Here is a 24,991-nt window from a genome sequence, read left to right as displayed (position 1 = left end):
AGACCTTTTATAAACCCCAGCAGCAGTAGCGGCTTCCTAATAGAATTATCAGATTACCTGCTTTACAGGGATTCAGCTTTTTTACATTCAATGTTTTCTCTAGAATCTCACTTTAATAGTTTGTTTCATATATGTAAACAGCAATAAAAATCTAGCTGGTGTGTACAGCGACCAGAAATAGTGAATTTAGACTTGATCTTCCAAGCATCTGTATGCTTATAATGCATAAGTGGCAATAACAGATAACTTACCGCTTATCTGCTTCTCCCTCCCCTCCTCCGATGCCACATTTGCCACCTTTCAGGGGGGAGGAGGGAATGGGTACCTGTTTTTGACAGGTACCCTTCCCCACTTCCGGGAGACTGCGCAGTGATGCTGTACCTCGGAAGTTTGGCCCCCCTTCTCCTTCCTCCACCACCGGGCCAATTAGAAAGCGTAGTACACTTTGTGTATGCACAGTAGGGAACCGGATGTGTAGCTGAAAAACTTCACTGCCGGTTTCCCTTACCATGAATGGTGGCGGCAGTACCCGAGAGCCGATCTGAAAACCGGCTGGGGTGCCAACATCAGGGGAACCCAGGACAGGTAAGTGTCCTAATATAAAAATATTTCTTGGAATTCCTACTTAAGCCTTCAAATTCACCTAAAAAATTTATAGCATATGCTTGAAATGTATGCAGAAACCATGCAAAAACAAAAACATCTCCACCAAGATTTCATTTTCCTCATTTTATTTCTAAGTGATGGTTATACAGTGTTGTGAAATTGAACTGTCAAATTATCCCACGCAATAGTGGTTATTTACGAAAGGCAAATTCATTTTGCACTGCAAGTGCACTTGGAAGTGCAGTCGCTGTAAATCTGAGGGGTAGATCTGAAATGAGGGGAACCTCTACTGATTGTATCATCCAATCATGTACAAGATAAAATGCTGTTTTTTATTTTCCTTGCATGTCCCCCTCGGATCCACAGCGACTGCACTTCCAAGTGCACTTTGCACTTGTAGTTTGCACTTTCTAGTGCAAAATGAATTTAATTTGCCTTTGGTAAATACCCCCTCCCCCCCCCCCAATGTTTATGGAGCAATCTGTATCTTTTTTATATTTAAAAATTATAAATCTGTTTTAAATACAAATTTGTTGTTCTATGTCTATTGCCATTTGTAGAAGCTTTGAGTAAGTACAGAAGTTGTGTTTCATTACTAATAATGCAATTTTCTTTTTAACAAAACTACTTATTTTAAAGGACAATATATATTATCCAGTAGATTAACTTCCCAATTATTCTATGAATATTTAATTGCTAAAGCATACAGTGCTTTGCTTGTGTGAATTATAATATCACAGACACAACTTATTTAGTTCTATTAGTTAATGGGAATTTCTTGGAAATAAAAAAAACAGTATTATGCTAGTATGACAGTTTGTAATGAAGTTTTAAATATTGCATTTTTTTTTGTGTTTTAGAGGGTTAATGTTTCTTACAGAGGCAGTAATGTGTGCATTATGTGACATTTAATTTCAGTTTGTGCTATTCAACAATTCTTTTTCTACTGGGGCTAACCTCAATGCAAAATTCAGCTCATTTTTCCACTATAAATGATAGCACTCACCTGTAGCAAAGTTATAACAGGGAACGCTAAGAATGTAATTTATAGGTTGCCAAGTAATCCATTAAGCTGTTACAATTTAGCATAAACAGGGCTCTGGGCTATATGTATAAAAGTACAAATATCTAAAAATGAAAGTGCTTGTGTTGCACTTATCAAATCATTTTTTGGCCAACATAATGAGATGTCTCTCTGTCACTGTGCCCTCATTAGCGAACAAGAGTCTGCAGCATATCAGCCAGCAAGGGTGAGGCACCATATGAAGCAGGAGAGTAGTCTTTTTAGTAATCCTGTTGGTGGCAATTGTTTCCACTGACAGGATCACTAATGTGACATGGCCCTTAAAGTGAAACTTTATCTTCTCATCTGCCGATAAAAAAAAAAAAAAACGTGTCTCTGGCTTTTACCATTGTAATTTTTATGTTACTGTGTATCTACAGTTCACAACAAGATATTTTGTTTAGCCCCCCCCATAGGCTTTTTCTATTATGAAGTTTTCTGTGAACTGCATTGCCAGTGGCTTACAATGACTAAAGCCGCATACACACAATCAGACTGTCCGGCGGACAAACCGCCGGACTTTGAAGCGGAGGTCCGCCGGACTTTCCGAGCGAGCGGACCTGCCCACACACAACTGGACTTTTCTGCCGGATAACTTGATCGTGTGTACGCGGCATAATAAGTTCATTAAATCATACCTATGGTATTGATAAAGTATCCAAGGTGACGGTGACAGTTAATTGCTGACTCTGTATGCACCATCAAAAATGAACTCCAGGCACAATTGAAAGCCTCAAAATGCTTACAGATAGCACACCCAGCCAGCCTGATTATTATATAAAAATGTGTGAAACAATCAGCGCCGCCCTAATAATTAATCAATTGCAAAGTTGTATAGCAATACACTTTAAGTGAAATCACTACTATATATATATATATATATATATATATATATATATATATATATATATATATATATATATATATATATGTATGTATGTATGTGTACCAAAAGACATACGCATACACACAGTGCAGCACTACTACAGTAATAATTCAATACTATATTTGGTGCTATGTATTCATGCAATAAAATTCAAATTCATAAAAAACGTCCCATAAATCAATATCAATCTTGATAGTAGTGCTCCAGTGTTATTTTCATATCACTGTGCTTCTCAATAATTCTTATTGCTTGTGCAAACCACCACCAGCTATTTAATCTGCTCACTTCAAGAATGAGTCAGGAAGACTCAAATGAACTCTTTATTTTCACTCCCCAAACATCTTTTCTTTCTCTCAGCACTCAGCTATTCAGTTTCTCCCTTTCATGATCTCCACTCCACCCAATGAGGTTGATTTACTAAAGGCAATTCCACTTGGAAGTGCTGTCGTTTTAGATATGAGGGGAAGATCTGTTGATTTTATCATCCAATCAAGTACTAGCAAAAATGCTGTTTTTTTTATTTTCCTTGCATGTCCCCCTCAGATCTAAAGCAACTGAACTTCCAAGCGCACTTTCAAGTGCACTTGTAGTGCAAAGTGGATTTTCCTTTAGTAAATTAACCCCAGTGTGTCCCTCACAGGTAGGGAGCTGATCTCTGAGATCATTCAGCTGTTCCTCCACTTCAAGGGACTCATGTATCATTTAATCAAAAACACAGCTGACATAGTGCTCTCTGCTATAAAATTTTATTTAAAATCCTGCTAAAAGAGGGCACTTACTAGATATAAAAACAAAACATGTTACATGTATTTAGGCTCAGATCCTCTCCATTCAGATCCTCGCCATGACAAAGACGGGGGGACTGCCTGTACTCTGCTTTGGAACTTTCCAGACACCTGGTGTTCTGTGTTAGCCACAGAGTGCTTTAGAGGTCAAGGGCTAAAATATATCTGCTGGCATTGTCCTGTCCTTGAAGACTCCTCTGGGAGTGTGCCCAACCGGAAGGTGAAGACTGGGATGTGGCATATTTCACTGGGTCCTGCATTGGAATTAATACCTAGTCAGTGGTGCTTGCCATACGCTTTTTCTGTGCTTTCTCTGCATTCTGATATTTTAGACAAAGAGTTCCACATATTCACTGACTAAAAGCTTCAAATGGCTGGAGGTGAACAGGCCACTGTGGCTGGAAAGTGTTGCCTCAAACTAACTGATGGGAACAGAACACAGAGCACCTTGTAAGGTGGTACTAAATTCTTCAGTGTTTTAACCTTTTATGTGAAAACCAACAGAATAAAGGTAATGGGAATGGTACCCAATAGTTCTAATAAAGGAATAAGCCTCCAATTGTCAGCCCACATGACCAACTTATATACCTTCAGAGGTAGGGTCACACCTGATGTCCCATACACACTATCAGTTTTTCTGCTGAGTTTTTCCTTCATATTTACCAAAACCATGTAGTGCAAGGGCCTGTCTGATTGCATACAAATTGAAACTCTTAAGGTTTGACCTCATATTATATGGTTTTGGTAAATCTGAAGGAAAAACTCAGCAGAAAAACTGATAGTGTGTATGGGGCTTTAGCGTGTGCCACAGCAGTGGAACCAGAAAAGGCTCTGTGGCTAACAAAGTTACATAGTTACATAGTCTGGTTGAAAAAAGTCCATGTAGTTCAACCAATGAGTACACAAAGGTTTGCAGAGCCCAGAGATTAAAAGTCACACTCCAAGTAGGTCCTGCAATCACCCTGTCCAGCACAGTCTAGGTATGGCCTCTGAAGCTGCTGCTGAGGGATCGCCAATCTAGAAAGCTGCATAAAGAGACTCAAGCAGTGTGTAGGGAAGTCTTGAAGAAAAATCATTCATGCAAAAAAGACAAAAAACGGTTCGTAAAAATAAATAAAGAGTATATTACCCCAACATTTCAAATTCCTTATATGGGTCTGTTGTACCATCTTTTAAAAAGAATCCCGTTCTCTTTGTATTTCCTCCTTTGTGTGAAATACCTGGTGTTCCTGCTAGTTCCCTTACTTTCCTGGGAACCCACACCAAAAGACACGGGGTGACGCTCCAGACTCCTCTTGGTCCAAGCCCTCTGAACAGCCTCTGGGGAGTGCAGGCTAGGAAACAGCTTGTCTCAGCTCAATGTATGGAAACAGGGAAAGGGTGGGGGGACATGGCCTGGATGGAGACTGGGCTGAGGCTACTCTTACCATCGCCACCTATGGGTTTTCTCAGATGTGCGGTACCTGGAAAAACCTCTGCTTACCTATTTCAAACTGACCAAACCAGGCATACTGTGAGAGCACATTCATTCCAGCGTGCTCAGTTTTCTGGGTGTGCTGGAAGCAACCCCTCCAATGGTCAGACTTGTGCTGACACACGCCTCTGCAGAGCCATTCACTGACAAGATCAGTGTACAGGCATATCCCACTTTTAAGTACACAATGGGGTTTATTTACTAAAGCTGGAAAGTGCAAAATCAGGCTCACTTCTTCATAGAAACCAATGAGCTTCTAACCCCAGATTGTTCAATTAAGCTTTGGTAATAAAACATGGAAGCTCATTGGTTTCTATACAGAAATGAGCCTGATTTTACACTTTCCAGCTTTAGTAAATAAACCCCATTGTGCACTTAAAAGTGGGGTATGCCTGTATTGCTGCTTTTCACCCCCACCTCTCTGAGCAGCTGAGAACATGAGATTATGTGATTAAGTGATCAAAAGAAAAAAGTACTTGTGTTGAGTTTTCATAGTGTGTATAATTGTCTGTGACTCCATTGGCAAGATTTCACCTGATATTTTTGCCCCTGTAATAGCAGAACAAGAAATGAGGTTAGTGGTTGTCACTGGGATTGGAAGACAGATACCATAATGCACTATAATAACAGAGCTTCTAACCCTTTTCTGTTTTGCAAAAAAAAGTGATTTTTTTCGGAATTTCTAAGTAACATTTTTCTTTAAAAATTTAACAATTTTACTGTTTTAAAAAAAGGCGAGAGTTAAAAAGTTTAGAACTTAATAGCAATACTAAAATCAGTGGGGGTTATTTATGAAAGGCAAATCCACTTTGCACTACAAGTGCAAACTACAAGTGCAAAGTGCACTTGAAATTGCACTAAAAGTGTACTCGTGGAATCGCTGTAAATCTGAGGGGTAGATCTGAAATGAGTGGAAGCTCTGCTGATTTTATTATCCAATCATGGGCAAGCTAAAATGCTGTTTTTTATTTTCCTTGCGTGTCCCCCGCTGATCTACAGTGACTGCACTTCCAAGTGCACTTTCAGTGCAATTTCAAGTGCACTTGGCACTTGTACTACAAAGTGGATTTGCCTTTTGTAAATAACCCCCAGTGTGTTAATCTTTTAGGACTCACGGCAGCAGTTTTTGCTAATCTAGCAATAATTTTAACTTGCCTTGAGTCTGTAAATGTTACATGCCAGTTATAAAGTATATAATTGAAAATGAAATGTTTGCAAGCTTTATTCTGATGACATAGAAATATAATTTGCATATTTAAAGCAAATTCACATACCTCAGCAGTTTAACACACAATCTGAAAAGTGTTCCACCTATTGAAAATTGCATTCACTATTTGCATCTTTTGAATGGTATTTTTCAGTTAAGCATATTGCAGTCAGCTGTTTTATTGTGTTTTTTCTTCAGATAGTTTAAGAAAAAACATCACAAAGGCTACCTGATTATTATTTTTGTTGGGTTATCTCTGTAATACAACATGGTCCTAAGAAATGAATAGGCTGCCCAGACTGCCTTACTAGCAGATACATAGAATGGAGTTGATTTGCTAAAGTAATACTGTTCACTTAGAGTGAATGTCCACGTAGCTTAGTAAATAGGTTGAAGCCGTTTATTCACTAAGCTAGCTGAACATACAGTATGCCTTTCAAAATAAACATACATTTTCCAAAGTAAACGCTCACTTTGCTAAGAGAACATTCTCTATTTCTTTTTGCTTTGAAATCTAATCACAGATATAAATCTTGATATTAGATAGGTAGATATGACTGATATTACTCTAAACAAATCAAACATTTAATCAATTCTAAACATAATCAAACATATTTACCTCTTAGCCCTTGTACACACGGTCGGAGAATCCGTTGGAATGTGTCCTATCGGACCGTGTTGTCGGATAATCCGACTATGTGTGGTATGCATCGGACTGATTCCACCGGAATATCTGTCGGACCCAATTTTCCAACTTGTTGGAAATATTTTCCGACAAACTGGTCCGATCGGACATACTCCAATCATGTGTAGAGAATTTTGATCGGACCAAGTGCCACGCATGCTCAGATCAAATTCCTACATCAAAGCTATTGGCTACTAGTCTGAATGCAGTCCCATCGTAACAAAATTACGTCATCACGTTCTGAAAGATCAGATTTTTCAACAACTTTGTCCGACCGTGTGTATGCAACAGTTTTGGACAAGATCCAACGGACAAAGTCCAATGGACAAAATCCGACGGATTTGGTTGTCGAAATCTCCGACCGTGTGTACACGGGCTAACCCCTCTACAGCTGGCTATACACTGTACAATCTAATTGTACAATCTTTGTATGATCTCCTTAAAGTGTAACTCCACTTTTGTGGTGGAACAAAAAAAATAGCAAATAAAGAAAATATGTAGTGTATACAATTGCAACGCAATTCATATTTTAATTGAATGTTATTAAAAACGACCTTTCCTTTTCAATCTTCAGCCGCTGTAATGCTAAAAATGCAATGCAATATGGCTACCTGGATGTGTTCTGTACACAGAATATATACAGAATGCCCCCCAGAAACATAATTTCCTGCTTGTATGATTGGCTCACTGATTTTCCCAGAAGTCTGCACTAAAAGTCAGATGTCAGACATCCCCTGCAACAAAAATGTCCTCATTAGTGCCCTGCAAATGCTGCAGCTGATTTGAAATTTTGAAACCACTCCCATTAGATTCACCTTTCCACATGGACACAGACAAACACACATGGATTTCTTCAGAATAACAAAAGATAGGAATCTGCAACAAAGTTTGTTAAAATCCTTGCAATGTACACATATCACCCAGGGGAGAATGTTTTTTTTTTCTCAACCAAAGTGGAGTTACTCTTCATGGTTGAACATACACTAAACAGTGTGACTGTACAATCTCCATTATCTCTAACATTAACTATGTAGTACAATAGCCGGCCTGATTTGTTGTTGATTGAATGGATTGTTTAGATTGATCCTTATATTACATTGTTTTTGTAAATATTGGGGTGACTGTGCGTTCTGATTGTATAGGGCAGGGATCTCCTAACTACGGCCCTCCAGTTGTTGCGGAACTACACATCCCGTGAGGCATTGCAAAACTCTGACATTCACAGACATGACTAGGCATGATGGTAATTGTAGTTCCTGAACAACTGGAGGGCTGTAGTTTGGAGACCCTTGGTATAGGGCAGTGATGGTGAACCTAGGCACCCCAGATGTTTTGGAACTACATTTCCCATGATGCTCCACTACACTGCATGAGCATCATGAGAAATGTAGCATGAGTGCATGAGCATCATGGGAAATGTAGTTCCAAAACATCTGGACTGCCAAGGTTCGCCATCACTGGTATAGGGTATGGCTGGCTTTGGATTTACTAAAACTGTGTAGTATGAGGACAAACCTAAACAAACGATTGAATTTGTATAAAATCAGACAGGTCCTTAAACTGTAAAAGTGATGGTAGCTCTAAAGACAGTTGTACAATCAGTTTGTATTATATATGGCTAGCCTAAAGCTGGCCATGCACTGATCAAAAGTCAGCTGATTTAGCACAGACCGGCCAAATTTCTATCAGTGTATTATTGTCTCCGCTTAACAGAAGTAGATGCTAAAATTATTTATCTTTCAGTGTATTCTGACAGGAGCAGACCTTGTTTGTTTTTGTGGATGGAGTTTTTCTTTTTTTTTTTTTAATATGCCTAACTTTATGTGCAGCTTAAATCCACCTTGTTGCAGTCAAATTGCCAACATGTATTACAACTGTTAATATATCTGTAATGTTGAACCTGATAGCTCCATTAAAAAATGCAAACAACAGAGAGTAAGGCTGGATTCACACCTATATGCAGTTTTAGTGCTTTTTGCATTTTGCAGATTTGCACTACAGTCCATTTAACATGATTTCCTATGGAACACGTTCTGTAGTGCAAATCTGCAAAATGCAAAAAGCACAAAAAATGCATAGGTGTTAATCCAGCCTTAAGGGGCAGGATGGATGAACTCCTCTATGATACTGTAAGGAGAATAGGACGTAGTAGCCAAAATTTAAAGTGGAAAGTTCCACTTTATATCTTCCTCCCCCTTCCTCTATCACATTTGGTACATTATTATTATTCTTTTTTTTTTCGGGAAGTGGGTACCTAGTTTTGATAGTTTGGCCTCCCTCTTTGCCTGCAGCCTTCTCGGACATATTACAGGTCCCAGAAGGCTATGGGACAATTCACAAAGCACGGTGTGACTTACGCATGTGCAGTGGACAGCCAGCTGTGAAGCCGCAAGGAGTCCCAGCCGGTTTCCCACACTAAACATAAGGGCGCTGGGGAGGAAAGTACTGGATCTTTGGACAGGTAATGGTGCGTATACACGACCGGACTTTTCGAGGGACTAGGTCCGGTGGTCTTTCCGACGGAGTTTCGGCAGAGTTCCGACGGACTTTCCAAATGAATAGCCTTGGCCACACACAATCACACCAAAGTCTGACGGATTCGAACGTGATGACGTACGACTGGACTAGAATAAGGAAGTTCATAGCCAGTAGCCAATAGCTGCCCTAGCGTCGTTTTTTGTCCGTCGGACTAGCATACACACGAAGGGATTTCTCGGTCCGGCGGATTTCAGGTGGAAAAATTTGAAACATGTTCTATTTCTAAAGTCCGCCGGATTTTTGGCAAGCAAAGGTCCGATGGAGTCCACACAAGATCGAATTGTCGATTTCTTTCTAGGATGAAGATCCTCTTTAATAAAGCTTGGAAATGCCCTTTAATGCTATATCTTGCAATACACTGTAACATCTGCTCTCTCTGTATAATGATTCACTATTTTTGTGTGCCTTGAAAAACCTTAAGTGTCTGCTTATTAGTGTTTGTGCCACAGTGATAAAAGAAAAACATTTTTTTTCTTTTAGATTGTAGAAGCTGTGTATGTTCCTGTACCTGAGGGAATGTATTCTGAAAAAGTCTCAAATACCATTAAAAGGTAACAACATTTATTATTTATATTTAGAACTCACATTGATTATTCCTGAGAAAGCAATATATATTAACATTCCTCAAATTGTAAATAATTAGCATGAGCTGTCTGGGATTAAAACAAATCCCAGATGTTTTTTTTTTTAATTCTGATATGTGTGTACCTAAAGTAATACTCTAAATCAATTATTCCTTCTACAAAAAAAATCAATACCTACATTGTTACTCAATGGGGTAATGTCCATGAGCAGTTTATAAGCTAGTATTCACCCATTGCATTGTTAACCACTTTAAGACCCGGCCTCTTTTTCAGACTCGGTGTTTACAAGTTAAAAAAAAAATTTTTTGCTAGAAAATTATTTAGAACCCCCAAACATTATAAATTTTTTTCCTAACACCCTAGAGAATAAAATGGGGGTCGTTGCAATACTTTCTATCACACCGTATTTGCGCAGCGGTCTTACAAGTGCACTTTTTTTTAAAAAAATACACTTTTTTGAGTTAAAAAATAAAACAACAGTAAAGTTAGGCCAATTCTTTTTTCTATTGTGAAAGATAATGTTACGCCGAGTAAATTGATACCAAACATGTCACGCTTAAAAATTGCGCCCGCTCGCGGAATGGCAACAAACTTTTATCCTTAAAAATCTCCATAGGCAACATTTAAAAAATGCTACCGGTTGCATGTTTTGTGTTACAGAGGATGTCTAAGGCAAAAATTATTGCTCTTGCTCTACCGATCGTAGTGATACCTCACATGTGTGATTTGAACACCATTTTGATATGCAGGCACTACTCACGCAAGCTTTTTTTTCTCTTATTTATTTTACCTTATATTTTTTATTTTTACACTGTTTTTAAAAAAAAAAAAAAATTGTGTCACTTTTATTCTTATTACAAGGAATGTAAACATCCCTTGTAATAGAAAAAAGCATGACAGGACCTCTTGGGGTCAAAGAGCCCTCAGATCTCATATTTTGGAAAACAAAAACAAATGTCATTTTGAGAAAATGACAAAAAAAAATGGCTTTAAGAAGTACGGACAGAAGTGACATTTTGACGTTGCTTCCACCCTGCTATGGTATGGAGATGGGTGGGCGGTCATCTTCCCCTCACTCGTCTCCATACCTGACAGGAGAACAGATGCGATCGCCACTGCTGATGGCTCCGGTAAGCGACGAAGGGCACCAGATCGCTGTGGGAGGGGGGCCCTCTCCCGCCACCGCTAAAATTGATCTCACGGTCCACCGATTAATCGCAGAGACCACTTTTATCTTGTAGCCGATCACCGGCCGAACGCAGGGTTACTGGGGTTATGGCAGCTAGCTGCTGCCATAACAATGATAACCGTCCCCAAAATAGGGCCGTACATCTGTGTGCGGCGGTCGGCAAGTGGTTAAGTGTGTCAAGTTTTATGGAGGATTTGCTACCACTCATGAAGTTACCACATTTTAGAAACAGCATATATATTTGTGTTCCCACTTGGTGCATTATATGTGTCATATTGGCTTCTAGCTTTTATTTTCAAAGCTTAACTGAACAAACTAAGCATAGAAGCTGATTGGTTGCCATGCACAGCTGCTCTCGTTTTGATAAATTGTCCCAATATACTTGATACTACACAACTCTTGATTATTAGTAAAGCTGGCCATAGATGGACTGAATTTTTTCTGGTTCAGCAGAAACTAGTGGAAATTTGATCCATCTATTGCCATTCCCATTCAAAAGCAACCAGTCTAATGACCGACTGCTCTCAAACTGGCTTGTTCAAAAATGTTGCTTCAATCGGAGCTGCAGCAAATTAGCTGCCCCATTTTGTTTTTGGGCACTACACCTTTTTCCTGCACTGTTTTCAAGAATAGCCACCCACACAGCTATTCTCCCTGCAGGGTTACTGTGTAATTATGGGCGGCATGCACACACCCTGCAAAGGTCTTACTGAGGATTGTCTCACCTCATATAAATACTATCTACCTTGCCCTTGACTCCACATATGGCCCCATTCAAGCTTTCAGGTACACAGTTATAGCCAGTTTCCTTTATCTTTAAATAATTTGTTGGTCTTACAGAACATAGTCCTCCTGCCTGCGAGAAATCCAGCTTTATTTGTTCAGGGAAGAGCCCTCTGTTACCCTCATATCCTGTTCACAAGGCCAGTGGCCGCTAAAGTTGATGGACCCAGGAGTCTCAGACTCCTGGTCTGATCCATCCACCGTCCTGTGTAGTTAGATTATCTGGCCAGTACACTCCTGGTCTATCCTGCCTCCTATAACCACACACTTCAATGACAGATCAGGATGTGCATGGCTCAGAGAAAGCAGTCTTATCACATCCACTTCCCTTATTGCTCAGTGGAAAAAACAACAGCATACAGTGTACTGACATAAAATGATAAGGAAGACCAAAGCTGGGCACAGCAATGGGGAGAGGCGAAGTCATAAGCCTCTGTGTAGCACGCTCATGATCCGTGGCACACATGTCCACAGTCCCACCAACACAGACTTCAAATCCCAGGGCATGTTGGAATGTGTAGTCTCAGTGAGTGGCATTGAACACTAATAGGAAGTGACTGAGAAACCTCCTTCCATTAGCCCAGGGATTAAGAAAGTTACAGAGCAAAATTATGACATCACACCTTTTAAAACAGTTTTAGACAAAGTATGCAGTGTTGATTGATATAATGTCAGCAGTTTTTCTTAACTAACTATAACACTGAGGCGTTTTTCAGGCACTAAAGGGCTAAAAATTGCGCCTGTAAAGCACCTGAAAAACGTCTCCCCTGCAGCCCCAGTATGGACGCCCGAGTGCTTTCACACTGGAGTGGTGCACTTGCAGGATATTAGAAAATGCCCTGCAAGCAGCATCTTTGGAGCAGTTTAGAAGCAGTGTATACCCCACTCCTCCAACACCCCAGCCCATTGAAATGAATGGGCAGCGCCGCCAAAACGCCTGCAAAGCGCGTCAAGAGCAGCGCTTTTCGGTGCACGTTTAACCCTTTCTTCGGCCGCTAGCGGGGGTTAAAAGCGACAGTTAGGTCCATATATATTTGGACACAGGCACAATTTTCATACTTTTGGCTCTGTATGCCACCAGAGTAAAATTAAAATGAAACAATCCAAATGAATTTAAAGTGCAGACTTTCAGCTTTAATTCAAGGGGCTGAACATAAATATCAAGTACAAATTTTAGGAACTGCAACCATTTTTATACACAGTCCTCCCATTTTCAGAGGTTCAAATGTAATTGGACACATGAATATAATTCATAAATAAAATGTTAATTTTTAATATTTTGTTGAGAATCCTTTACTGGCAATGACTGCCTGAAGTCTGGAACCCATGGACATGAGGTTTGCTCCTTTCTGATGCTTTGCCAGGCTCTAACTGCAGCTGTGTTCAGTTGAGATCAGGTGAATGACTTGGCCATTGCAGAATATTCCACTTCTTTTCCTTCAAAAGCTCCTGGGTTGCTTTTGCAGTGTGTTTTGGATCATCGTCCATCTGTACTCTGACGCGCTGTCCAATCAACTTTGCTGTATTTGGCTGAATCTGGGTTGACAGTATATCTCTAAACACTGCAGAATTCATCAGCGTGCTTGTGTCTTCTTTCACACATCATCAATAAATACCAATGACCCAAAGCCACTGGATGCCATGCATGTCCATGCCTTTACACTGCCTCTACCATGTTTTACAGATGACGTGTACTTTGGATGATGAGCTGTTCCAAGCCTTCTCCACACTAATCTGGCTGTTCTATTCATCAGGCTTATGAATGGTTTGTACCTTGTGGTGAACCCTCTATATTTGCACTCGTGAAGTCTTCTCTTGATTGTATACTTTGACAATGATACACCCACCTCCTGGAGAGTGTCCTTTACTTGTCTGGTTGTTGTGAATGGGTTATTATTTACCATAGAGAGGATCCTGCGATCATCCACCACTGTTGTCTTCTGTGGACGTCCAAGCCTTTTTATGCTGCTGAGCTCACCAGTGCATTCTTCTTTCCTCAGAATATACTAAACTGTTAATTTAGCCACTCCTAATGTTGCTGCTATCTCTCTGATGGATTTGTTTAATTTTTGAAGCCTTACAATGGCCTGTTTCACTTTCAGCCCACATCCATCATATAACTATAGCTTGAATATGTTTTGGTAAATACCTGAAAAAGCTAAAATTGTGCCTGTGCCCAAATATATATGGACCTAACTGTATCGATCTATCATGCAAATTATGTGGTCAATACAAAAGTAATTTTACATCAGATTTCCTAGGCAGGGCTTAAGCATCATATGGGAAATTTAAGGTTTGTCCCTCAGTCTTCTTCCAGACAGACTATCATCACTCTCCGATCATGACCTGAGCAGGTTGCCTTTCTTTATTGGGAGACAGGCCAAAGCACACACAAACACACACACACTCACAGTGTGTCTGTACACATGCTGCTGCCCTGTGCAGCACAGCTCTCCTAGTGAGGGAGTAGCCCTGAATTCTACTCAGCGCTACTCTACTCAGCTCCCTTATCATGAAGCCTGTGGAAATACCTACACAATCAATAAGTGCTGGTAAAAACATAGACACAGGGTTGGAGGCTTCATCTCACCCAATACACTACAAAGCCCCTGAGCTCCAGGACCTGATCCTAGATCTACCAATCCTGGAAAGGCCAGTTTTCTCCCAATGAGAGATCTCAACCTGCTGGATGAGAATCCTGGGTGACACCAAGTCCTAAACCTCTCCAACCACAAATTTCTTCTATGCACTTGCCTTGACTCCCTTGAATGCAGCACTTCTGATTCAGCAGCTCTTGATTCAACAGAACCTTTGATGATAGGAGTGTCCTCTGTGCTTTGGGTATCTTATTTGATAGTTTTTTTGGCCAATCTTTAGTAGACAGAATGATGTGCATGGGTTACTTTGCTTTTTTAATGGAGGGTTTTGCCTCTCACGCTGAACTTGTACTACCTCAGTTCTGGCCCTCTAAGAAATGCTTCTTTTCCCATGCTGCCTCCAATGATCAGGATTCACATGCCGCAGTGGTGGCTTCACTGTAATCTGCAGTCACAAACTCCACTTGCTCTGGTAATGATGATTATCTTACACCTTTAATTTCCATGAGGAAAAGTTGTTAGCAGGAGAGCCTAAAAATTAAAGCTTTACTTCCACAGAAGTGTCAATTGCCTTTGGTACAGACATCCCTGGCATTTTACAAATGGTTTTTCTTACCACTTCCTTTTTAATGACTGCAATAAGTAAAAATGCCCTACTTTGACAGTCTTCTTGCTGAAAAATGTTCAGATTGCTATCTCTTAAAGGGGGATTTACTAGGAAATGAATGTCTTCCTCCACTTGCAGAGCCACCTGTTTCTATGTAGGTTCCCAATCATTCCCATGCAGGAATCTTCCTAATTAAATGATCCAACAAATAGGTAGGCGGAAGCTGTGCCAACCATGTATACCATCACCAAATTTTTACCGCTTTCTTTTTTTTTTAATTTCTATTGAAGTTTTGTACAATACAATATGAGTAGTAAAAACTTTACCAATAACACCATTCACTCATCAATAAGGGTGCAATAAATCCAATAGGGCATTACAGATTTTAGACCATAATCCTTACTGCTTTCTCTCTCACCCATGACTCCTGTTACACAGACCTCAAAAGAAGGAACCAAACTCTTACTTTAGGGTTTGTTGGGTGAACATGTGTCTCCTGTTTTTCTTGGACCTGGCGAAAGAACTGATCCAATAGGTTTGTGATGTGTCATTGGATGTCAATTCCCTAGTGTCCAGGCTCTCAGTCTCAGCCATAGTTCTTCATAGGTTCCTTTGGATCAGGCATTGTTCTTTACACCAGTCCTCTAAGAAGTGCTGGCTGAACTTCAGTTGGATGGAGAGTATATCTGGATCAGTGAGGTCATAAAGAATTTCACAGAGCAGAGGATACATTTCTGCCTCAACTCAAGAAGTCAGTCATCCTGTTTCCTTCTGTCCTCACAAGCAAGTGTGTATGCTTCATCCGACAATTGTTGTTGGATTTTCCGTGGACAAAGGTTGAATAGCAGGTTTTAAAATTTTCCGCAGACAAATGTCTGTTGTCAGATTTTCCGAGCGTGTGTACACAAGTCCATCTGACAAAAGTCCAAAGTACAAACACGCATACTCGGAAGCAAGTAAGAGCCAGAAGTGGTCAGTCTTGTAAACTAGCATTCGTAATGGAGAATTAACATTCGTGACATGTCAAATGATCTCGAAATGCAGCGCACATTCTCTTCTTTAATGGGATAATAATGAAGCTGCTTTGCTGGTGATACTGATGGTGTTATTGCAAACAAATTTTCAAAGGCTTTTTTTTATAGCGATATCAAGAATAATATTATTTTTTATTTTGGCAAGTTATCACAACACCATTATCCTGTAGTTTTTAAGATCAAAGATACAACTATGTTGGTGTCCTTGTCAATTTGGTGTCCTTTGTATTTTTTTAAATGTAACTGCCTACTCCCAAACTGTCATTTGAAGCAAAACACATACAGTATTATTCCCCAACACTTTTTTATTGTGCATTAAAAAAAAAAAAAAATTAGACATGCTATCTGCCAATAGAACTTAACCAAAAAGTGCATTCTATGCATCCAAAAATATAGAAAATATACCAAATCAAATCATTATTCAACCAAAAAAATGAATGTCAAAGCAATAACTCCAAGGCCAATAATATATAACACGTTATCTCCCCCGATTGCCACAACATGTCTGGTTGACAAATGGCCATTCATAAAATAACTGAAAAGCGCAAACCAAAAAGCGCAAAATGAAAAACGCAAAATGAAAATTGCAAAATGAAAAGCACGAATCAACACTCACCCAACTTCTGCTAACACGAAATTAGCAGAAGGAGCCCAAAGGGTGGCACTAAAGAGCTGAAAAACCACATAGTTCATCAGTACGTTCATGTTTGTTGGCCAACAATTCCTTGCTGTTTGTATTCAAGACAAATTTAGGCCAACACTCTTTGGACAAAAGTCCACGGTTTTGTTGGCCTACAATCCGAACGCGTGTACGAGGCTTAAGCCTACCAAGCCCATGGATAGGTCCTCCTCTGCATGAATATTTGCCTGCACCTGTGCTTCTCCAGGTGGAGGAATGTCTTCCTTCTTTCACCAACCTCTGGGGGGCCCACATCTCACACAAGTGTTGTGTGAACTGAGATACATGATGGAGTTCCTATTCTCTCCGCTGGAGTGGTTCGTGGGTGTTCTTCTCCAATTTTCTTCTTGCTTCTCAACACCTGACAGATTTTCACTGGCAGTGCAGGGTGTTCTGCTCCAGAGAGTGATACTCCCCCCCCCAAAAAAAGGTTTCAAAGGCATTGATTGAAACATGTTCACTGTCTCAAGGAAGGATGTCATTTAGGCCATTCTGGACTTCAAAAAATGTAATGTTTCTGTTTGCCCCAATCACCAGTCCTTTCTCTGCTTTGTGATCGGGAGGACCCTTACTAGTTTGTGACCCTTCTTTTTGCTTTGGTCTCTAATTCTTGGCTATTTACCGAGGTACCGAGGCACTGTTCTGGTCTTTTTGTTTTATGAGTACCTGGATGACCTGCTGCTTCACGCAAAGTCTACATCTGCCCTAGAATCCAATTTCTTGCTATCCACTTGCTTCCCTGGAGGAATTTGTTTGGCTGTTTAACCTTAGGAATTTTCAGTTATCCCATCATTCCACCTGAAGTACCTGGGTCTGTTACGGCCCACTAGACTGGACAAGGTGTTTCTCCTATCTGACAATTTCCTGTTAAGCTCCTCTGCTCAAGTCAGTGGACTTTAATTCTTTGTAGCATGCAAGCTGTGGGGTCTAATGATCTTCTCATCCAAGGCAATCCTCTTTGCACAACACCACACTTAATCCTTTAAAAATAAATCTCTAAATAAAACAGGTCTCTGTACTCCCTGGACAGGGAGAGAAAGCTGAGTTAATTGTTTGGTAGCTTTACTCACTACTGTTGAGTGCTGGGAAGTCTTTCTTCCATTCACTGGAGGATTATTATAACAAATGCCAGCCCACTGGGCTGGGAAGGTGTGCCGGGTCACCTCATGGCTCAGAATCTGTGGTCCCAGGAGGAGACTTGCCTTCCCATCGAAATGTTGAAACTTCAGATAGTCTGACTGTTACTCTTGCCGAGAAAAAATACTTGCAATAGAATTGTGTGTAAGCACAGTGGTGGCATTCATCAACCACCAAGGATGAACAAAGAAGGTGGCTGCTGTGCTGGAATCTCCTTCTATGATGTGCACACCAGGTATATACTATTGGCAGGCTGACTAAGTCATCGGATTCTGCATCAAGAACAGTGGTCTCTCCACCAGAAAAAATGTAACCAGGTTAGACTGTGGTGAGGACACAAGACACGGACTTTATGTTGTCCTACATCATTTGCAAGGTGGACAGGCTTACAGCAATAGACAAGGATCTTCTTTGGACCAGTACTCTCTAATTTATACTTTTTGTCTTATAATGTTTCTACCTTAGTTGCTCTGAAGGATCAAAACCAAAGGGATTCCAGTCATTTTTGCAATGCCTAAATGATCTTGTTGGTGTTGGTGCAGGGACTTAGTTTGTCTGGCTGTAGACACTCCCTGGTGCCTTCCTCTTCTTCCAGTGTTGCTGTCTTAAGGTACAATCTTCCATCCTGCTTTTCAGTGGCTGGTTTTAATGGTCTGACTATTTGAAAGTCAGGTCAGGAAGTAAAGAGGACTGTCTCTAGCTGTCCTCCCTTTGTTGACTCATTCCCAGAAGAGGGTCTTTTTGGTGGTTATCTTTATGACTCAGGGAGATTTCTCCACATCCGGTCATGCATAAGGACACGTTGTGCTTTGCCCAAAGCTGTCTTTCTCTTTTAGGGTGGGGTAATTTATTTTCACTGAGAGGAGGTCATTGTCCTACTTTCCTAAAACAGTCCTTCGTAAAAGATAGCTCTTTATTGCCTTGGTACGGTCTAGGGTTTTCATGATTATTTGAATGCTATGACCTCCTTCTAACAGATAGATTCCTTCTTTGTGTTCACTGTTGGCCTTTGAAAAATGTATGATTGTGCAGGTGGTGATGTAGGGTCCTTGCCCTGGGGAAGAGTTCATTGCTGTACTGTAGTTGTTTGCAAGTTTTTGCTCCCCTCAAAAGGCACTGCTTTTGGACATCCATTTTCCATGAAGAAAAAGGAAAGCTGTGCCCATCAAAGATCAAAAGATAACATAGGATTTTTTTGTTGGACTCACTATAAAATCCTTTCCTCTGAGTTTATTCACTGACATATTAAACCTGCCACTTTGTTTTTGTTGGCAGTTGCCCATATGCATTGGAGTGTTTTTTTCTCCTTATTACTTCTTGTTTACTTACTGAGCCACCAGCAGGCGCCACTTCTAGGTTCAGATTTTGAAGAATAGAGACAGATATGCCCGTCAATGAACTTACTGAAAAAGATTTAATAGGGAGTATAAAAAAAAGGGACATGTATAATAAAAATCGATGTCAATCAATCTTTCTAGTGCCAGACTAAACCACGTGCATATACTGCACAGTTATTGACTAATGATGTAGATACAATATGCAGATAGAATCACCACAATCAACTGTAGGCTTATGTATACATGTGTTCTCTTTTTCTCTGGCATGTTGACGGATACTAGATTGATTATTCCCCAGGTGTTTGACATCAGATGCTGATCTTCGTCCAGACATTGTAGAAGTATGTGCTCTAATATCCGATATCACGATGAGGTATATGGATAACTTATCTTCAAGCCAAATTGCCTTAGAGAAAAAACTGGAAAGAGAGAGAAAGCGTGCACAAAAATATTTCATTGAAGCTAACAAAAATACAGGGACATATCGTCACCGCCACCTTTCACTACCTTATGTGAGTACATTACCTTCTTTTTTTTTCCTAAAGAACCAAAGCACAATTCCAGACTTGTTTAAATGGGACTTTCTAATTCTCCTGTGTGGATGGTCTCGCAAAGAAACATTTTCACTGACATAAAAATCAAACAACTTTATTTAAGAAGTGCATTAAAATGTATTAGGGATATCCCTAGTACATTTTAATGCGGTTCTTACAAAGAGCTGTTTGATTTTAATATGTCAATGTGAGTGTTTCTTTGAGAGACCATCCAACTCTAAATCTGAAGTCCTATTTTCTTTGAGTTTTCCGGCTTCTTTCGTAAATATGCATATTTAGCATTGTTTATTATGTGGTGGTAATTATCCCTAAAAAGAGTCTTACAAACCCTGTAATGATTTAAAAATCAAAATGTTATTTTACCTAGAAAATATGTGCCTCTTCCAGGACGGCAAGGTTGGGGATGTTACAAACTAGAGTTGAAAGCATGCAGATGGATATGACAGTGGCCTGTATGTGTAGGAGAGGAGTACAGAGGGTATGGCAGGAGGCATTATGTGCAGGAGAGTATTGCATAGGGAATGACAGTGGACAGTATGTGCAGGAAAGAAGTGCAAGAGAGAAGTGCTGTGATTATGAGGGTTTGCCACTTACCTCTCCCAGATTTATATATTAAGGTTTTGTCCGCTGACTTCTACTCTTTCTGGGATCCCTCTGCAGCCATTGTGAACAGGGGGTGAGGTGTCTGGAGGTGGATACCTTTTTGGTGGTGGTTAAGGCAGCTAGGGAAGGAAATGTGCCAGCTAGGAATGAGGCAGCCAGAGAGGTATGTGTGCCAGCGGGGGCCTAAGGAAGACAGGGAAGGGTATTTGTCAGTTTGGGGTGGGGGTTGGTGAAAGGGCCAAATAGAGATATCAGTCAGTGTGTGAGGCAGCAGTGAAGGGACATATATCAGTGGGGGAGGGAAGGGAGGTGATGGAATAAATAAGTGATATTATAGCCAGTAGCCGCTATCTTTTCCGCATTTACCCTGTAAGGACCAAACTGTTGTACCTATGCATAAGCTCAATTGGTTAATTGCAGTATTATCTTTTAGATTCTGCATCTCTATCAGCATGTGTGTGTGTGTGTGTGTGGGGGGGGGGGGGGGGGGTGTATTTAATACTATGTTCCTGTGGGTTCCTGGATGTTAATTTCCATTTCAATTTGTTGACTGTATGTCAGTTCATAATTAAGCACTATAATTACCATAGTATTTTGAAGATATTGTGGGAAAGGGGGGAAGTCTAGTGTATGTGAATTCTATTCACCAACAAGACTCCAGCACTCACTCTGCTTGAATTTTCCACTTTAAACCAACTCAGAAAGCTTTGGCCTGCTCAATTTCCAATGAGCGAGATTCACTCCTGAATTGAATCTAATCCAATCTGCCTTGACACATTTCATAAAAGAACATGGATACCTGTAAGGGTATCAGTAAATTCTCAAATATACTAAAACAGACATATTTATGACTGAGGTAGCACACAGTATTCCAAAGCGAGCAAGCTCTGGAGAGAGCACCTCCAATCTAAAGTGCATCAGCAATGATTCCGCTGATAGATAATTCCTTTCTAAGCTTTCTAATTATCTAATTATTATAATAGTGACTCTACAGCCGGCAACAGTCAGTATTGATGGGGGGAATACCCCCCACTGAGCTATTGTGTTCTCCAGGCAGGGGGGTGGGCGAACCAATCCCCACCGGGAGGACACAGTGAGATAGATTCGAACCATCTATGGCCGACTTAATAACCCAATTAAGATGGTTTCCAAGGCTCGGTTCACACCTGTGAAGGTTTTTGTGCATTATATTGACATTTTTACAAAAGAAGTTTGCAAGCATTAGCAAGGTGGATTGATGTACCATAAGAAAGGGATGACGTTTTTTGCATTACAGAAACAAGCACAATTTTGCTCACGTTCCTGTATTGCACAAATGTGCTCCTAGCATTGGCATATCAGTTATATTAGAGATTACATGCCAACATGGACAGACCTTCCTAAGCCTGTTGCCTGGTTAACCATTCACAGCAATAATACTCTTTAAGATTTATGAACAAAGGGCTAGATAAACCATTAGAACTTGATCCTGTAAGAAAACAGTAGTCAGAAATTCCAGATTAGTTGTAAAACATATTATTAAAACTCCTTATGCCGCAGAGCCTCTACTAGAGAAACACAATGACAGATTAAAATATGGGTATATATAAGCAGATACAAGTAGAAACACAAAACGTCTCCTCCTGTTACTGAAATTATCATTACACATGATAATAAATCCCTGCCATTGCAAAATCATGAATGTGTATATATGCACCAATTCAGCAGAATAGGTTATAACTGAAAGACTCACAATTCCATTTTAAAGCGGGAGTCCGCCGGGAGTGCGCGTTTTTTTTTTTTTTTTAAGCCAGCAGCTACAAATACTGCAGCTGCTGACTTTTAAAATAGTGACACTTACCTGTCCAGCGCGCCCGCGATGTCGGCACCCGAAGCCGATCTCTCGATCGTCTCTCGGGTGCTGCCGCCGCCATCTTGGGTATGGGAATCAGGAAGTGGAGCCTTTCGGCTTCATTCCCCGGTTCCCTACTGCGCATGCACGAGTCGCGCTGCGCAATGAGGATGGACCCGCTGCCTCTGGGATCTGTGTGTTTCCCAGCAGGCAGCGGGGGACTTTCGGAAAGGGGCGTAATCTACGCCCCTTTCCGCAGAGAGCTATCCAGGAAGTGGGTGCAGATACCTGTACTGTACAGGTACCTGCACCCCCCTCCCCCCTGAAAGGTGCCAATTGTGGCGCCGGAGGGGGGGGGGATTCCAATGAGCGGAAGGTCCACTTTAGGGTGGACCTCCGCTTTAAGATGTCATGTATTCAGTTCCTGGTCATTCATAAATAGTTAAAACAAAATAAAACCAAAAGCTGAAACAAGATAACATCACAAAATAACAACATTATCAAAAAAAAAATATGAAATGTATTGGTAGCACTAAAGGCACAGGGTAAAGCACAAGGTATATTGTAAGCATTGAAGGTAAAGAGTGTATTGACAGCATTAAATGCAAAAAAAGAAAATATAAAATAAAAGGAAATAGTCTGGTCATAGTGAAATCAGATGTGGAGTGAATGAACAAATGTGTATGAAAACAAACGGATATAACTACATAGTGGCAGACTGGGGCTCCCAAGAGAAAGTTAGGTCTGTCTGCCTACCTCACTAACCCATCAAATTTTGCAACTTGACACAGCTACAGTCATCATCCAGCCACATTGCCTTTATTTCTGAAACCATGATTTAACACAAAAGAATGTTAATTTGCATGTTATTTATAACAGTCACTTAAATGTGTGCATTATAAATAGTAGAACTTTTTTTGCAGACATAATCTTTGCTGAGCAGGTGCTGATCCTGCTAAAACAGTCATTTTTTTGGCAACTTGTAATCTCATTTATGAAGCAATTTTAAATTCTTCTTTTAATGCACAGCTTCACATTTCTCATTTGTGGATGACCTATTTTTAGAAGACATGTAAGCATGACCTATTCATAGTGCAGAGCATACAATTAATTGAAATGACTAGATAAAATGTATGCATACAAATGTAGTACCAAGTTAATAAAAATTGTATTTACTTCAGACTAAGGCTCAACACTGTTAAATGGTGAATGACTTTCGATTTAGGGATCACCCTTTTAGAAATAAAGGAAATACATTTATTAACATAATTAGGCTTTAAAGCCTAAGTTCACCTTTCATAACATGTTTCATGTTCCACCTGTATTTAGGGCGAAACATGTAACATGTTCCAGCTCCTGCAGCCTCTCCCCCTACTCCCTTCCTCAGTGTGACTGTGGGCAGGGGATTTTCTCCCCACACCTGCTTTTACAATTCAAAAACAGTGCAGCCATGCAGGACTTTGCCCACACAGCTGAGGCATTCATTCAGTTTCCTGTGAATGGATAGACTACAACTACTGTTATCCACTGCGGCCGACAGCTTGTAGTTCTGAATGGACTGCAAGGGTGCTGATGAGTCCTCTCGTAGCTCATTCACTAGCCTTGCAGCTTGTAAACAATCAGCCTGTATCGGGGGTATGGGCTGAAAGCTGCAGGGCTTGTCTGCAGAAGTCTGACATTGCACCCCTGATGCACTGATTAGGGGTGCAATGCTTTCCAGGCTCCTGCAGGACAAATAATCAATGCACATTTTTTTTTTCTGTAAAAATCCGTGCATTTATTATTTTTAACTAAAGGTGAACTTATACTTTAAGCTGTGGCAAACCTTTAGGCTTGGATTCAGAAACTTGGCCTCACAAAGGCTCCGTCACTGTCAACTTTTGGTGAACATCCTTGTGTTGCCAAATATAGCACAGGGGATGGCATAAGAAATGGGGCACTGCTGCTGGGAGTCATCCCTGTGTTGCATCTTGCTTGGTATATGCTCATTTTGTTATGGGGTCAGGAATGGGGGCAATGCAGCTGGAGGGCATCACTTGGTTACATATTTTTCTTGACTGGCCTAAGCCATGAGTCAGTGCTCCTGGGCTGGAGGATAGCATTATGTTATATCATGGTTGGTTATCTGTTCGCCTTGGGAATAGACAAATCATTTTGTTGCAAGTCTGGGACTTTGAAATTTTATGATCCCCACTAAAGTTTTATACATTTCAGGGTTGTGGTTGTAATATCTTGAAAAAAAGTTAAATCATTCATAAAACACTAACTAAAATACAAAAATAGAATTTTAGTCACTTGAACATGCAGTATTAAAAACTATAAATCTTTTGCAGGCAGAATGTGGAGCTCCTTGTCAAATGATGTGCTGGCTCCATCATGCCTATGCTTGTAAATTCTGGTGGAGCTATTAGCTCATTTTCACATGCATCAGAGTAGTGTCTGACTTAGTTGCTAAAAAAGCCCTTCTATGGAGAGCAAGTGAGTGACCCCAAAATTCTGAGGCTTCCACATATTGGAATCCCCACTAAAATGTTATTTACATTTCACGTTTAGGGCTGCAATATCTAGAAAAAAGTGAAATCATTCATAAAGCACTAGAAAAGTAACAGAATAGGTAAAAAGCTAGCATTTTTAAAGAATGGACTTTTTAGGCACATAACAAAGTTTTATTTATAACAAAATCATGGACAAACACTTGATAAAACACATATACAAAGTGAGAGTGATTAAATTGTCTCTCGGGTCCACCATCTGTCCAGAGTCCAATTGGGCTCCATGGATATGACTGATAGGCCTAAGTGAACCTGAGTGA

General features: G+C 40.3%; 1 protein-coding gene across 14 annotated transcripts in view; it reads left to right on the top strand.

Annotated features, from left to right (window-relative positions):
- NEK10 (NIMA related kinase 10) overlaps positions 1-24,991 on the top strand; it is a 487,578-nt gene that overhangs the window by 240,753 nt on the left and 221,834 nt on the right. For all 14 annotated transcript variants that reach the window (XR_013277553.1, XR_013277555.1, XR_013277554.1 and 11 more), the window contains 2 exons: positions 9,725-9,795; positions 19,490-19,703. Coding sequence is in view for 11 of the 14 variants with exons in the window: in XM_077491445.1 (XP_077347571.1) it covers positions 9,725-9,795; positions 19,490-19,703 (285 nt within the window). In the remaining 3 variants the exon portion in view is untranslated. The remainder of the gene's footprint in view (positions 1-9,724; positions 9,796-19,489; positions 19,704-24,991) is intronic.

Source organism: Lithobates pipiens, unplaced genomic scaffold (genome assembly GCF_037356315.1).
Source record: "Lithobates pipiens isolate NorthernLeopardFrog02 unplaced genomic scaffold, aLitPip1_a1.2 Scaffold_19, whole genome shotgun sequence".
Lineage (NCBI taxonomy): Eukaryota > Metazoa > Chordata > Amphibia > Anura > Ranidae > Lithobates > Lithobates pipiens.
This window is presented reverse-complemented; position numbering and strand designations above follow the sequence as displayed.